This window comes from Podarcis pityusensis (assembly GCF_964106645.2).
Source record: "Podarcis pityusensis genome assembly, chromosome: 3".
In the NCBI taxonomy this organism is placed as follows: domain Eukaryota; kingdom Metazoa; phylum Chordata; class Lepidosauria; order Squamata; family Lacertidae; genus Podarcis; species Podarcis pityusensis.
The window spans coordinates 36,257,628-36,274,294 of NC_138026.1; the positions used below are offsets into that span (position 1 = coordinate 36,257,628).

Sequence of the window (16,667 nt, forward strand, 5' to 3'; positions counted from 1 at the left end):
TAGGCATTGTTTTAAGTCATGTCTATGGCATGTGTGCAGCACAATATGATCCTAAGCATATTAACCCAGAAGTACCGGTAGTTTGAAGTCCTTTGTGATTTACATACTAGTATGTGTGCTAAGGATGCAGCCTTAGTGCATTCCACAGCACACAAAATTTGAAGAAAAGTTGTCCCTATGCAATTAAGAGTTCATTTTAAAGAGGCCATCATTAGCTCAGTGTTTGTGTGAATTGGCCCTCAGAGGACACAACCCCATCATTCTCTCACCAGTAGGCAACATGATATAATTAAAAATAAATTTGTGTTTCACAAATGCAACTCTGTCTTAGGAGTTATGTGGCAGATTTAATTTTGCCCTCTGTACTCTTTTCCTCCAGTCCATGAAAATGTATTGCAGAGCCCAGTTGCTCAGGGAATGTGGGAGGGGAGAAGAGAGAGGTATTGCAAACAAAGGAAGCATCTGAACTCAAATATTGTGTGTCCCTGCCCTGCAAAGAAGGGTTTGCAACAAATGTCTTGGACCAGCCCTGATTTATTATGACCAAAGCTGTTATGGGTTAGAGCCCACTTTATCAGATGCATGGAGTATTATTCTCAGTTGGCCGGTATTGCATACATTTTAAAATCCAGTTAAACTTTAACTTCAGTTAAAGCTGTGGTTTTTTGCATCTTGTGACATTTATTTACAATCCACCCACCATGTGTGTGTGTGTGTGCATGCATGTGTAATGCAAACACACATACTTGCCAACTGAGGAATGCACCTCATCCACAAAATCTTATGCCATAATAAATTAGTCTTTAAAGTGCTGCAAGGCACTTTATTATTTTTAATTTAATAGATAAAAAGAAACATTTAAGACTGTTGTTCCCTGAAGGTATGATTTATAGGACACTTATTTATTTATTTATTTGTTTGTTTGGTTGAATTGAACTATATTCCAGGTATGATAATCTTCCCCAACATTTTCCGTTGTTCCTTGTGGAGTTAGGTAACAAGATACCAAATCTGGATAATATAATCACACCCAGTTTTTGTTTTAGCCTACACACTAACGGATAGTCTAAATCCCCTAATTTGATACAAGAACATGCAGCAGATCTGAAATAACTAACATTTTAATTAAATATACCATATTTAGCTGTTTTATGTCTCTCATTTATATAGGCATTCTTGCATAACTGCTTATTGTGAACCCTTAATGCAAAGTGATTTGTCTGTTTTGTATATGCAAAACAAACCTGTTACTTCTGTTCTAGCATAAATAATGAAAACTAGTTAAATCTTTATTTAGGAGCTAGGGAAAACTTGTGCTCATCTTACCCCGTGTGAAATATGAATCTTGTCCAGTTTCCCCTTTTAAACATACACTGTGTTGCCAATGCAGGAATATGTTATAAAATCAATAAATGTCTAGTTCATCCCTTTAATACATGCCATAAGCTGCTTCCAACCACTGCTCCCCAGTTCTTATGGAGTAAATTATCTCTGGTTTTCTGCTGGTGCTACTGTTTGGTCTTAAAAGCTATGTGCCTCCACTGCCCTGATCAGGTAATGGAGTAAAACCCTGAATCCAACTGGTTCTGATGGATCAGTCTGCTTACATGATGCCAGTCCTTTAAAAGGTAAAGTCTGAGCCCTGAACACTGATGTCTGGGTACCATTCAGTCAGTGGGAGCCTGGCTGTACTGAATGCCCCCCCCCCCCCCAGGAAGCATGCAATTGTTTTCTGAAATGCAGAAGAGGCTGGGGTTGATGTGATAAAGTGCTACCTATTGGAATTTGACTTTCCACGGTACTCTCTCACACAGAGAGACAATAAAAGCTTGAAAGATCCTTAAATGTAGCCTTTCTAAAGTGATGCTATAATACATAACCGGGTTAATTTGAGACTGAGAGCCAGTTGTCAAGCAGTGTAGAACAAGATTTGTAGAACTGATGCCTTAATTTGAATCCCAATTTCCTTTAAAATGAAATCGGCTTATGAGAGGTTCTGTACCATAATTTTTCTGTTGTGACTGCTTTTAAAGGTGTCCCTGTTGTCTCTCTTTTGCCCCTCTCTGGGGCATTTGTAGTAAATTGGTTATGCACATCATTGCCTGTGTACAAATGGCATGAACTCTATTAGCCTTCTTGTAAAATGATTAGAAAAAGTGGTGTGCAAAAAAACAATTATCGCTCTGGCTCGCATTAGCAATGGGGCTCTGAACAGATTGTTTATCATCTGTATGAATGTGAATAATGGTACATAGGACTGTCAGAGGCTTAGAAGTAGCCTGAATCTTACTTGAAATAGGCAATGTTGCCATGGTATCATGCTCTGATTGTTAAAGCCACAATAACAGTGATTTCTATATAACAAAGGCATTATTGTTTTTTAAAAAAATGGGGGGGGGGTGAGCAAACAAAATTTCAGCTTACCCTTTTCAGCTCGGGCCTGCTATTAATTGTGCGATTTTCCACTCTTGTCGCAATGATAACAGATAAGTGGATGAGCACTCTCATTAAAAACTAATATTCCATATTCACATTTGGAACTATGGCGTGCCGGTATGTGTTTACATGTTTGATTTTACTGTAATGGCATGCTGGGTTTTGCAAATTTAACAGCACAATCCTATGCATGTTTTCTCAGAAGAAAGACCCCAGTGTTCAATAGAACTTACTCACTGGTAAGTTGTGTTCAGGACTTTAGTACATCCTAAATATAGTTACTACATAAAGTTCCCCATTCAATACAGTTTCCTGGTTCCGGTGGAATGCTAAACTAAAGTTTGTTTAGCTCACCTCTGTTTCATTTGTACATCCATACCTGACCAGGTTTACTAACCACGGCTTGTTGGGGATCAGAAAACCCGGAATATAAAGAATGTATTTACATTGTATTGAATGTATTGAAGTTGTTTCATAAATATCGCCTTACACCTTACACTAACTGGTTTGTTGTTGCATTCAGTCTTGGGAACCTGGTTTGGGTCACCTGGCTGCAGAGATATGAGGGGAAAGCATCTTGAAAATGAAATAATGCAGTTAAAACACTTTTACTGGTGCCCTCATAGACCTTGACCACCCTCCTATCTCTGTGCGGCAACAGGCTCTTTCCCCACCCTTCCATCTGCCCTGTTGAATTATGCCTTTTCAGCCTGGCTAGGTTTTTTTTGGGGGGGGGAGGATTAAAGGGTGCATTCTACTTTCACTTATGTCTAATGATGATATATGTTAAATGCACACCTTCGCTCTCTTAGCAAACCATATCAAGAGCTCAACTGATGCAACTGCACAGCTGCTTGCTCACCAAACAGAATTAATTTTGTAATAAAGAAAGCTGTCTCTACTGAGAGATTGGATACCGATGGAGTAAGACGATTTCTGGGTTGGGCGAGTGAAGGTTCTTAGGACTGTGGGTGCTGGTGTCAGTTCTGTTTGTGTGTGTCGAGAGAGGTTAAGGGTTGTACGGATGAACAGATAATTTGAATGCCATGTGAGTTGAGAATCCTGCTTTTTCACTGCTTTTGATTGGGAGGGTGGGGGGATGTGAAGGGGTCTTAGCCTTTCCACATGAAGAGGCATTTGAGTTTGCAAGGAATATATGGGAAAAGTGCTTGTAGGAGGCTTAAATCATTGAAGCCAAGGATGGGTGCAAGTGACTGGCTGGGGAACCCAGCCAGAAGGGCGGGGTATAAATAATAAATTATTAAATTATTATTATATGACTGAGCTGTCAGAGAGGCCTTGGGGCTTTTTGCTTCATTTTTTGGGGTTTTGTTTTGTTTTGCTGAGATGCAGTTCTGCTTCCAATTCCTCCTATTGGCCGATATAAAGAAAACTGGTGACACAGTGGTGCTCTTTCTAGCTTTTGGGCAGTGCAACGGGCTTGGGGCAGCAGTCAGAGTTTCACAGAGGAGGCAGAGGTAAAGGAAATCAATATTAGTGGGGCTGGTGCAAGATATTAGCCCACCTGAGCTGAGTGGTAGCTCTGCCTCTTCTCCTGTCTGCATCACTCTGGGACTCAGAGCAAGGCATTCTGGATGGTGTGGCCCAGGAAAGCACCTGCACTGCTGTTGCCTTGATATGCTGGTTGGAAATTCTGCTTAAAATTAATTTAAAGTTCATATTTTGATTAACTTTAAGCAACTTCCATCCGCTGTAGAGGCCGTTTGGGATTTACACCAGCATATAAGCAGGCATAAAATTGCAATGTAAATAAAATTAAAAATAAGTAAAATTGTTATTTTAAAATTTTATTTTAGTTTTAAAAGTTTTTTTTACTCTTATCCCCCTGCCTTGGAGTGCTTTGTGGAGTAGCGGGGCTTCCATCGCTCCCACAGCCTTGCTGGGGCAGAAGAAGGAAGTACAGACAAAACACTTTTTTGGTCTCGGCCAATTGAACCCTGCTCCACCCAAGCCGAATCACCCAACCCCTCTGCCTGATGTAAAGCTAGTAAGAGAAAAACAACAAAAGCCACCGCCATCACCACCAAATATGACAACAGCATTAAGCAGTTGCAAAAACTATATAGTACAGTGCTACCTCAGGTTACAGACGCTTCAGGTTACAGACTCTGCTAACCCAGAAATAGTACCTCGGGTTAAGAACTTTGCCTCAGGATGAGAACAGAAATCGTGCTCTGGTGGCGTGGTGGCAGCAGGAGGCCCCATTAGCTAAAGTGGTGCTTTAGGTTAAGAACAGTTTCAGATTAAAAACGGACCTCCAGAATGAATTAAGTTCTTAACCCGAGGTACCACTGCACTGCCAAAAGCAGGTTTAAAATACTAGATAATGAAACCACATTAATATCAGTTTTACAAAGCCTGGACAAACAAAACATGATGTGCCTGGCACTGAAAAGAGATCAAAATAGGCACCAAGTGGGCCTCTCTATTCAGCAAAATAATAATGATAATGATAAATCCTACAACTATTATCAGTGAGCCAGTGGAGTTGGGGAGAGGAAACCTCGACGTTATCTCCCACTGTGCCATGAATGTACTCTGCATAACTCCATGCTGGTGCTGTATAAATAAGAATAAATAATAATTTTGGGCAATTAACAATCCGTCAGTTTCTCTCTTCCCCATTTGTAAACTGGACATATCAGTTACCTGCCTCAAAGGGTCGTTGTGAAGGTAAATTTTAAAAAAAGTTTCCATGGAACTTCGTTCATCAAATGTGCTGTGCAAGAGTGTAATAAAACAGTAATAATTACATTTCATAGTGAGGAGTAATGGGAAATGGCTTGTGAGCTGCTGGTTGCTGGTTTTTTTGCTTTGTGCAGAAAAAGACTACAGACTGCTAATATGTCAATCTACTTAATGGGGCTTGTTTTCAAATCTTATTAGGCCTGTGCAAGGGATATCGGCATTGTTATTGCTTCATTAGCCTGGTTACAGAAGTTATATCTCCCCAAGCAATTCTCAACATCCTCTCCCTAGTTCTGTCATTTTTAATCAGTTCAGAATATGCTCTGAAGACAGAGCTCCGCTATGTCCTTCCATGTGAGTTTCAGGGCAGGAGCCAACAGAGAGAATAATCCCTGCTAAGATATTGAACCTGGCTGACAAGCGAGAGAATCAAGGCCACAACATCCATCCACCGACTATTAGTCACGTATAAGCTTGTCTTCTTCATAGTTCACATCCTTATAAGGCTGCAATGCTATGCACACTTACCTGTGAGTCCGTCCCATTGCATTTGATGGTGCTCACTTCAGAGTAAGCATGTACACTGCACACATTATTTTTAATTAGTATTTGAAATATAACCCTCTAAAACTTTTTATTAACCCCTTTTTCCTCATAGTCAAAATTTACCAGTGTGATCTTTTCTCAGTGCTCCTGCCGTGAAGGTTAAAGCAAGTGTTCTTTTGATTCCCCTCCCCCTTCTTTTATTCTTTTTCTTAATAGTGGCCAGCATTCAGAAGCTTCCTGCGGCATCTGTCCTCACAGACATCAATTTCCCCATGAAAGGAAGGAAAGGAATGGTCGACTGGGCACGAAACTCAGAAGATAGGGTTGTCATTCCAAAAAACATCTTCACCCCTATGTCAACAGGTAAAAACTAAAAGAGCACTTGTCCTTATATTTTCTTAGGAGAAGACATAGGTTGGGCCTATCACTTTACAGAAGCTTTGTAATAACCTCCCATTTTAAAGTACACAGAGATCATTATTCTCTTCTGCATACAGTGGTACCTTGGTTCTCAAAGTTACCGTATTTTTCGCCCTATAGGACGCACTTTTTCCCCTCCAAAAATGAAGGGGAAATGTGTGTGCATCCTATGGGGCGAATGCAGGCTTTCGCTGAAGCCTGGAGAGCGAGAGGCGTCGGTGCGCACCGACCCCTCTTGCTCTCCAGGCTTCAGGAAGCTATCCGCAAGCCTTGTGCGGCCGGCGGGAGTTCCCGTGAGCTCGCAAGGCTTGCGGGCAGCAACCTGCAGCCCGAAGCACGGGGCGCCCTCTGGAGGGTGCCCCGTGCTTCGGGCAGGTGTCCGCAAGGCTTGCGCACCCGGCTGGAGTTCCCGCTGGGCTCGCAAGGCTTGTGGATAGCAGCCTGTTCTGGGGGCTGGGGTCAGGGGAAGCCCCGCGGCTGGGGGGGGGGGAATAAATTTTTTTTTATTCATTTCCCCCCAAAAAACCGAGGTGCACCCTATGGGCCAGTGCTCCTTATAGGGCGAAAAATACGGTAATCCATTTCAGAAGTCCATTCTCCCGAAAGTGTTTGAAAACCAAGGCACAGCTTCCAATTGGCTGCAGGAGCTTCCTGCACTCAAGCGGAAACCACGTTGGATGTTCAGCTTCTGAAAAACGTTTGCAAACCAGAACACTTACTTCTGGGTTTGCAGTGTTTGGGAGCCAATTTGTTCGGGAGCCAAGCCATTCGAGAACCAAGGTACACTGTACATACATTACATAAATGAGGGACAGCTGGAAGGACAGGAGGTGAGGAGAGGGCTCTTATGAGACCCATGGTTATCCCTTTCCCACACACAGACTTACCTTACATTGCTAGGAGTATAGTGCATGCATCTAAAAATGTGTCGTATGAATACAAATAAATAAATATTGGCATCATGCAGGTATACTTGACAGGCAACTGAGATTCACTGTGGCTTCCTATTGAGTGCACCCTTTGTGCCAAAACCAGGTTTCTTGTTGCATAATGTGTGAAACGCCTTCCATTCGGGAGTGGGTGTTAGTGTAGAGACTGGCTCCTACAGTGACTTTCCTAAGGTAATATGCATTGGTTTGATATTTCAGAATTAGAATACAATAGCCCAATTGCTGCTGTGGAAATCTGTCCTCTTCAGTGTTAAAGGGGGTGGGGGAAGTCCTCTAAAAATAACTCCAATGGATCTTTCATAATCAGGGCAGAATATATCATGAAATGCTGGTACGGTTTAGCGGCCAGTGATGAATCTCACAAAACAGCCAGCCTTCTGAGTGCTTTAAATCTTGTGAGATGTTCCAATTGTAGAGACCTTTCCCTCCCCGCACCCTAATATATCATATTACATTTTTATGACAGCATACTTGGAAATATATTTCACATTGCGATGATGATTTCTTTAAAGATAGAACTTCTTCCACAATGATAAATACCCTTTCACGTACCCATATGCTGACTATGTTGGAAAGGCAAGAAATTTAACGTACACATTGTTTTCCCTCTCTTCCCCACTTTCATTTTAGATCTAGATGAATCCACCGTATTTGTGCTTGGAGCAGTACTATACAAAAATTTAGAACTGATTTTACCCACCTTAAGGTATGTGTTGTGACTAGGAGACAGCATGATTTATATTACTTCAAAAATATGCATCTGGGATGTATTGAGTTGAAAACTGACGGCAATTGCCATGGGTTTTTATGCAGTACAAGACTTTCCCCCTCAGTAGAGTAGGGATGGACAACTTGGCCTGGGGCCTAGATCAGACTATTTTCCAGCCCTCCCATCTCACCAGCTGAACTCTGTCCTGCCTGCTTCTCCACTCCTCTCTGGGATCAGCCCTAGTTTGAGAGTTAGAGAAATTCTAAGGAAGGGGTAAGAGAAACAGGGAGATGCAGAAGACACTGGACCATCTAAAGCAGGGATGGGGAATCTTTTCTGACCTGTTGGTGGGCCAAATTTGACAGGTGGGTGGGGCTTCCCACTTGTCAATCAGCTGATACTATGCTTTGAAGTCCCGATTGGGAGGGGAGGAGGGGAAAGCTGTCCTTTGAAGGACAGATCTTCCTCCCATTCTGATCAAAAAGGAGGGGGGAAGATACCTTTTGGAAACACTACCTTGGGGGAAAGTCCCTTGAATGCTGCACAAATGGTGCACAATCGGCTGGTTGACAGATGGACATGGTTTAGGAAAAATGGTATCGTGGGCCACCTTGGATTCCCAGGAAACTCACAATTGGCTCCCTGGCTGGAGGTTCCCCACCTCTGATCTAAAGGAAGTGGAGCGAGCTGAGATGGAGACAAGGGAGCTTCTGTGGCAATGCAGGAGAAGGCAGCAGCAGCAGCAGCAGGTGAGGAGGAGGAAGGCAAGCCTTGGGTACTGAGCAAAATTACCTACTTGGCCCATAAATGGAAAAAGGAGCAATAAGTGGTTTGGACTTCCCCCCAATGCTGACAAAAAAATGCATAAACTCTGCAACTTTTAATTGCACTTTTATCTGATCTTTCTTTTTGAACTTTGTACTGCTATTGTTTAGTGTTTTGTTCATTTTTGTAAACTGCCCGTAATTCTAAAATAAAGCAGCATACACATGTTTTGAATATAGATAAGTCCTTCACCATCATGACTGCTTTCAGAAGCACAATTCTATTTAGAAATTCGATTAGAGGCTGTCCTGGATTTGAAGCTTGAAATCAATGTGATATGCTGCCTTTATTTAGCCCTCACTGAGACATAACCTCTGCCCTCCATCTCCTTTCCTGTGGAAAAAAGACTTCCCTGACTTTAATTGATAGTTTCCTTACATGCAGAACTGTGGAATTAGATATTATCAAACACTTTTCTGTCTGGACAGTTGGGAGGCCCTTCCTCACACCTCTGTGCATTTCTCTTCAACAAGACAAATTTAGAGAAATTTTGGTAATACTGAAGCATGGCATAATTTGTACCTATCACTGCATCACTGATCTCACAGGTTCCGTTTTCGCAATCAGTATAGGCTTTCTTCCTGTTTAACATAAGTTTCATGCCAGAAGTGTCTTCAGGCGTTTCACAAACTCATAAACAATAAGTGGAGGCTCATTAAACATAAACTATTCCAGAATAACTGAAACGCCGGTCTTTATTTAAAAACAGTCTTGAGACTCAGCACGACTGGGTTTCATACATTAAGTACAATGATGAAGGGGCCAGATTCATAATAATGTGAGATTTAAAGTGGGCTCAGTTAGATAACTGTACTCAGTCATGAGGTTTGACATGGCACATAAGCAGCTCCATTGATTGAAATGGAACAAAACTGATGGAATGCTTGAAAAGCTAATCGAACCATTTTATGCCCAGCGTGATATATATAAGGGGGAATATGTATGTATTGTAATCCAATCTGCTTTTGCGCTCTGCTATTTATTGCATGCTTTTGAGTCACTTTCCAAGTCACTTCCAGCACACAGAGATTTAGGTGCAGCACTTCATAATACGAATGGTTGTTTCACAACTGCCTCTGCATATGGCATTGACAATATGCCTTTTACCATTAAAAATGTCTTTACTACAGATGTTTGACTTTCTCAAGGGAGTATAGAACACTAATTTACAGTGTTGTTGAAAAGAGAGGAAACTCGTTCAGAGTCGGATAACCACGATATTTATTCCCAGTGATTCTGCAGAGAGAGAATATGAAAATATATTCCTGTGCTTAGTAGATTTTGTCTTGCGTTTCTCAGCAGTTGATTGTCTGCAATAAGTGCATGCAGTAGGAGTGCTTCATTGCATGGTAGCAGAAATGTGAACTGGAAATATAAGGGCTTTTAAAAGAGAAAAGCATAAACCAAACGCTGCAGCATGTCATTCATTCCATTAACATAACATGGCATATGCTGTCCCTCTTTGACTAAAATGAATGGAGAAGATCTTGAAGGGGAAGAAGCTCCAAAGAGCACCTGCCCCCGCAGTGAGTCTCTGGACTGAGTTGCTGTGTTTGTTATTGTTATTAATATTCATTTTTGTAATATTATTTTACCACTTTCTTCAAAATGGGTTTTTTTTTTCTTCTGTTTAGCTTTGCATCTTAAACCCCAATTTCTCCTGCATCTTTTATACATCTCAGACATAACAGAAAATTTTCCAGCTGGTGAAGGGATTTGCTAAATATTTGTCAGATGGATATTTTTGGGGGGGAGTGGGGGTAATTAATCTGTGAATGTTGCCAAAGTAGGAAACATCATCGGTCCAACTGATGATTTAAGTAGGAGCTGCACATTCCTGTCTCCTTTTAAAGGTTTAGTAAAATATAGGACAGATGAATGTTTCAGTGCTACTATACAAACTTATACAGCCATGAAGAAAGGAATTTTGGACTTTGCATGAAAATATAAGCAGGAGATGAAGGGGATAACTGTACCCTGTCATCCTGCAGGAACTGATACTTGATGTATGTACTGCTTTCAGACATGCAGTATATCATGATATGCACTGCATTGTAATAAGTTTTGTGGGAAATGCTGTGCTAATTTTTGAAATAACCAGCACAGACAACAGAGTACTTTAGTTAGGAGTAGGTGAGTGTAGCTGAGTAGGCTCCCCCTGTCTTAAATGTCCATTGTAAGGCACAGACACCAGGACAAGCCACATGTCATCTGGGGCTCAGGGCCAAAGGCATAAGCCAAAAATCCATTTTCCCCCTCATTGAGCCTTCACATGGATAACATAGTCAGAGTACTTCCGAGAGTTTCTAACGTTGCTTCTAGAATCGAACCATGAACAGTTCTGTTTGCAATTTCTCTCCCTCTTCTTACATTTACTCACTTTTACATTGATGAAACGCTGCAAAATAAATAAATAAATGAAACAAGCAACCCTGGCATCCATGTATGCGCTTCTGTGCATTAGGCAAACACTCCACAAAGGGACTGTGCAACTGTATATATGCAGCCACATAAAAAAGCTTCCCCCACCCCCCAGTGTTTCTTAATTCGCAGGTATGTGCTGGCAGTGTAAGGGGGGGGGGCAAACGGGAGAGGGCCAAAAGCTGTAAAACAGTTCTTTGCACCACATTCAGAAATAAGTAATGAAACAATGGCAAATTGCTAACATAATGGTTGGGTGGTTTAGAACACCAAAATACAGATAAGAAAAATTACAGTACCATCTGTATCAAAATAATTAGCGTTAGAGCCCCCTGAAGTGGAATTCTACTAAATGTATTCTCCTACAGACAGAAGGAAAAGGAAGCATTCTTTGCCAGTTCCCCCTCTTATCACCAACCCCATTGGATCTGAACCCTTTTGTTCATGGAAGAGCAGATCTGGATTGAACCCATTACATTACATTTTTCTTTGGTGATGGGTTTTTGGGGCTTTTTTTTAAGCTTGCATCCCACAACGGCAATACTTTTTGCTCCCACCCTTCACCACTGATATCTGAAGTGGTGATCCTGAGTAGCTTCTGCCTCAAAACACCCTTCAGAATCAACTGGAAAGAAAATGACAAAGGGCCAAAATGCGAGGCAATGCTTCTTTAAAACAGGACAGCTTATTAAGGCTGCTGTTGTCAAAATGCATTTTATGCAAGAATACCTTTAAAACAAATGAGGCTGTTTGGGTGGAAGTAGTTTGATGATTGTCACCTGGGGGACCAATCTGAGGACCGAGAAACTGATATAAACTCTCCACATGATTTTGGTGGGCATGAGGTCAAGTCCTCCTGGCCTCATAAATGAGAATCCCAGAGGAAAACAACGGGGCCTCACCAGCGTAAGTGATCTGTGAATTGAAACCCTTGGGTATCTTTCGAACGATCTCGTTGTTCATTCATATATGGAATGAAATGGGTTTTAAGTCTCTCTGGTTATAGATCAGAAAAATTGATTCTGAGGAAACTCATTGCTGTCATCCATCTTAACTTTTTCAGTTAGCAGTCAGCAAAACAGCCAGGCCAGAACTTTGCAAGAAATATGTTTTGTTTTGTGTAAAACAAGCCTACTGAGTTCACCTTGAGATAAATGAATTTACAGCCATTTAAAGACCTGCCTGAAGGTTTGTGTTGTCAATCTGTCTCTTTAATCAATGAATCATACTTAAGGAATGGCTCTTGGATCAGCACGAGGGCTTTCTTTAATTCTTCACCAGGTCTAAGAACAGGGGGAATTGTATTTACAATAAATGGCATGTAGGGATATTAATTTAAATTCTCATCTAATCATATTCTCTCTTTGCTTGATTGCATCATATTGAGGTTTTAATAAATGTTGTGTTTTTTAACTGTTCTTTTTCAGAAATTATACAGTTGTAAATTCCAAAATCATTGTGGTGACCATAAGGCCTGAGCCCAAAACATCCGATTCCTTTCTAGAGATAGAGTTAGCTCATTTGGCTAATGTAAGTATTGATGTAGTGAATGTTCATTATTATTATACAACTCATTATTTATACTCTTTTATAAAAAACAAAGAATGTATTGAAATAACTGTTTTGTTAAATTCTTAATCAACCCATTAGATTTATCTATTTTTTTCCTTTTGTTGGAGTTGCTGCTTTTATATTGCAACTTTAATTCATACTGAAATCAATGCTTTACCTTACTGCAGTCCCATAAGGTGTTGTTAACCTTTTGTCTCCCAGATGTTGGTGGGCTATAACTCCCACCATCCTTAACCATTGTCTATGCTGCCTTGGGCTGGTGAAAGGTAGGAGTCCAACAATATCTGGAGGGTCAGAGAATAGCCATATCCTTGATATAATAGAGCAGCCACCCCTATATTAAAACTAGATCCATTGCACAGATCTCACAATTTCCCGAGTTAATTGTGTGTCTCTAAAGGGGACGCGGGTGGCGCTGTGGTGTAAACCACTGAGCCTTGGGCTTGCCGATCGGAGGGTTGGTGGTTCTAATTCCTGTGACAGGGTGAGAGCCTGTTGCTCAGTCCCAGCTCCTGCAACCTAGCAGTTCGAAAGCACATCAAAGTGCAAGTCGATAAATAGGTACTGCTCCGGCGGAAAGGTAAACAGCGTTTCCGTGCCCTGCTCTGGTTTCACCAGAAGCGGCTTAGTCATGCTTGCCGCATGACCTGGAAAATCTGTCTGCGGACAAACGCCGTCTCCCTCAGCCAGTAAAGCGAGACGAGCGCCACAACCCCGAGTCATTCGTGACTGAACTTAACTGTCAGGGGTCCTTTACCTTTACCTTCTAAAGCAGCAGAGTTTAATTCAATCGCAAGTAAATAGAAACTGCCTTGTTTGAGCACTTGATTTCCCTAGGCTATGTTCTACTGCTAAACCATACTAACATTTCAATGTATATATTTGACTTTGTAAGGATTTGTGTGAATCCTTGGCTTCAACTGTATAATGTGATATATATTGATATTGGGTGGTTAGACATCATCAAAGTATCATGTGATTTTGAGGTAGGAAGATGATTACCTTTCTCATAGCTTTTTCAGCTGGTGTATGGCAGGGTTGGTATTCTCATGGCCACCCTACAGATGGTATTGGGCTACAACTCTCATGACCTCTATTGGCTGCACTAGTTTGGTTGATGGAGCCACACAGTACCTACCCTCATGCATGGAATCACTGAAATTGGCAAGACAAATTCCCAGGGTTGGTGCATGCCCCTTTCCACAACACGCATAATGTAACATGTTATGCACACACTCCACCCACAAGACTGTACTCAAGTAAACTTAGTAAGATAGATACTTTCCCCACAAACTTTTAAGTTTTGAGGGAGAATAATCCTTTGGACTGGGCCCCCATGCATGCACGCCTCCATATGGAATGCTCATGTCACATGTGATCAGGGCCGTCTTTACCCAGGGGTGTAAGGGGTGCGGGGCACCCGGGCGCTGAATTCTGGGGGGCACCAAATGAATACCTACTGTATACTGGTCTCTCTTGATTGGCAGTGAAAATCAATGGAGCGAAATTCCCTGCCCCCCTCCTCTGCCGCTCTGCTACTCCATAGCGTCAAATTTTCCCGACGAGTCAGGAAAGAAAAGCAGTTTCTTCCACTCCGTCGTTGTTTAAAAATGGTCAACAACTTTGGCTTCCACCCTCCCAAAATAAGCTCAACAATTTTAAATTTGGGGGCGGATCTTTGCACCCTGGTGGCGCATATGCTAAAGACGGCCCTGCATGTGAGAAAGACGGCCCTGCATTAGATGCAAAAGAGAAGAGGTGCACTCTCCTCATTTTCCATGGGAATTGGGTCATTGCCTGATAAGGACCTGAACTGGCCCCATGTATTATTTATTTTGTGCTTTTAAAACTTGAGGAAGCTTCCAACTTGATTTCCAGTGTAGAGCCTAAGCTTGCTGAGAGGTCCAAAAATCCCTTTTCCTATATGCAGACAGATTTCTTTTCATGTTCAGAAATTTATACATCTGAGAGCCTTGCTGAATACTTTACACTTTCTCACATTTGTATAGTGTAGTAAACAAACATCTTTGGCAGGACTTTCTTAACAGAATTCTGAACACAAAAAAGTTCTAGAAGCATTCACAAATTTCAGTTACAGATAGGCCTCCTTACTATATCAGTAACTACAGACATAGATCCAATGCAGATGAGCATGTGAAGTCAAAGCATTCAAAGCGATTTTCTTATTCACTGTACTATAGTGCCTAATGTAGTATACTCAATATATTGTGCAATACAGAATATGTTTTACCACCTATCTAGCAATGCCAGTGGGAATCTGCATCCCACATATTTCAGGCCACTAGCTGAATGACTCTCACGTCAAATAAAATCTTTATTGTTGTGTTCAATGACTAGTACCAAAGAATCAAAATAGGAAACACATAAAACACATTATCCAACTGTGTATAATAGCAAAATCTGGAATGAAATAAAATAAGGTAGATAAAAACACACACACACAAAGAGAAAATAAACTCCAAGAAGGGAAATTACAGAGTGGCTGGGATCAGATCATGGTGGGATTTATTTGCTGTAGGTAGGCCACACTGATGGATACATGGTTTGAAGAGGAGTTGAAGGACATAAAATACATCTAATCATCCTGGCAGCTCTAATAAGAAATGTTCAATAAAGGTTTTATGCAAGTCATGTAAAAGGAGCAGTGCAGGAGGACATGGGTCGCCTACTTGACCTCTCTAGAGTCTCTGGGGCAACTGCATGTGTGGGAGTGAGTGTTTGTGTATCTTCCCTACAGGACTGCTGAAGGGATGGCATTTAAGCATGCCAGCATGAAGGCTATGAATTGCTTTCAGACCAAGAGTTCAGAAAGATAGTTGGCTGGTTTGTCTGTCTGGAGCACTCCATCAATTAGAGTATCATTGCAGGTTGAGCCTAGATTGTGTTGGTGCTCAACATCTAAGATACGTTCATTGTTGGAGAACCATTCTGACCTTCTCACATCCTGGAGGCATGAGGGAACTCAAGGAAAATCTGCATAGCTAGAGTTTTTCTAGCTATACAATAGGGACTGCTTCAATACAGATTGCTTCTCAGCTCAAAAGCAGCACACCAGATTGTGGCTTTGCAGTTAAACTTACAAAGCTCCAAGTCTTCTGATACCAGAAGTCCTCACTAAGGGATAAAGACTTTGTTGTTGAAAATAAGCATTTGAGTTATTATTATGATCCATTTATCAGTTTATTTGTGGTCACTTTACATCTAAATACCATGGATGTGAAATTAAGTTGCAAACCATCTGTAGACAATCATGTGATGATTGCATTTCAGTTTTGCCACTCTGGTGTTCTCTTCCCATAGCAAATCACAAATGCATGATTGCATTTGTGCGTGATTGACAGACATGCATCTAGATGCAAGTTACTTAAAATGTTGAGATTTCATGACATACAGAAGCAGCTTTTATACCTGAAAAACATACTAGTTCTAGAAACATAATATATGTAGTACAAAGAACAGAGTCTAGGAAGCTACGGTATATGTTGAACCTAAAAAAAAGGTCCAAAAAAGCCTCAATTTATATTTTGAAAAAGTATTCAGGGAAAACCTACAGGAAGGCATCTTTATTTTTGGTTTAAATTGTATCCATATGGGCTCATTAGCCATGGCTAATTAAAAAAGTTACATGCACAACCCAACCGATATTAAGCACTTTTAGATTTAATTGAATTCAATAGAAGAGACTTAACCACATGCTAAACTGTCCCACTGAAAACAATGAGACTTAGAATGGCTTAACTCTGGTTGGGTTGTGCCTAAGGATATGTGAATCTACATTCAGTATACAGTGGTACCTTGGGTTACAAATGCTTCAGGTTACGGACTACACTAACCCGGAAGTAGTACCTTGGTTTAAGAACTTTACCTCAGGATGAAAACAGAAATCGCACAGCAGTGGCAGTGAGAGGCCCCATTAGCTAAAGTGGTACCCTCAGGTTAAGAACAGTTTCAGGTTAAGAACGGACCTCCGGAACGAATTCAGTTCTTAACCAGAGGTACCACTGTATGCATTTTTGTACGCATTCCCAAGCTGGAGAGCTGCACTGTAAAATTCAGAG

At 41.3% G+C, this 16,667-nt stretch overlaps 1 protein-coding gene across 5 annotated transcripts in view; it reads left to right on the forward strand.

Annotated features, from left to right (window-relative positions):
- The window catches only part of ADGRB3 (adhesion G protein-coupled receptor B3), a 461,010-nt gene that overhangs the window by 244,360 nt on the left and 199,983 nt on the right, over positions 1–16,667 (forward strand). For all 5 annotated transcript variants that reach the window (XM_080997952.1, XM_080997949.1, XM_080997948.1 and 2 more), the window contains 3 exons: positions 5,908–6,054; positions 7,692–7,767; positions 12,444–12,546. In XM_080997952.1, coding sequence (XP_080854078.1) covers positions 5,908–6,054; positions 7,692–7,767; positions 12,444–12,546 — 326 coding nt within the window. The remainder of the gene's footprint in view (positions 1–5,907; positions 6,055–7,691; positions 7,768–12,443; positions 12,547–16,667) is intronic.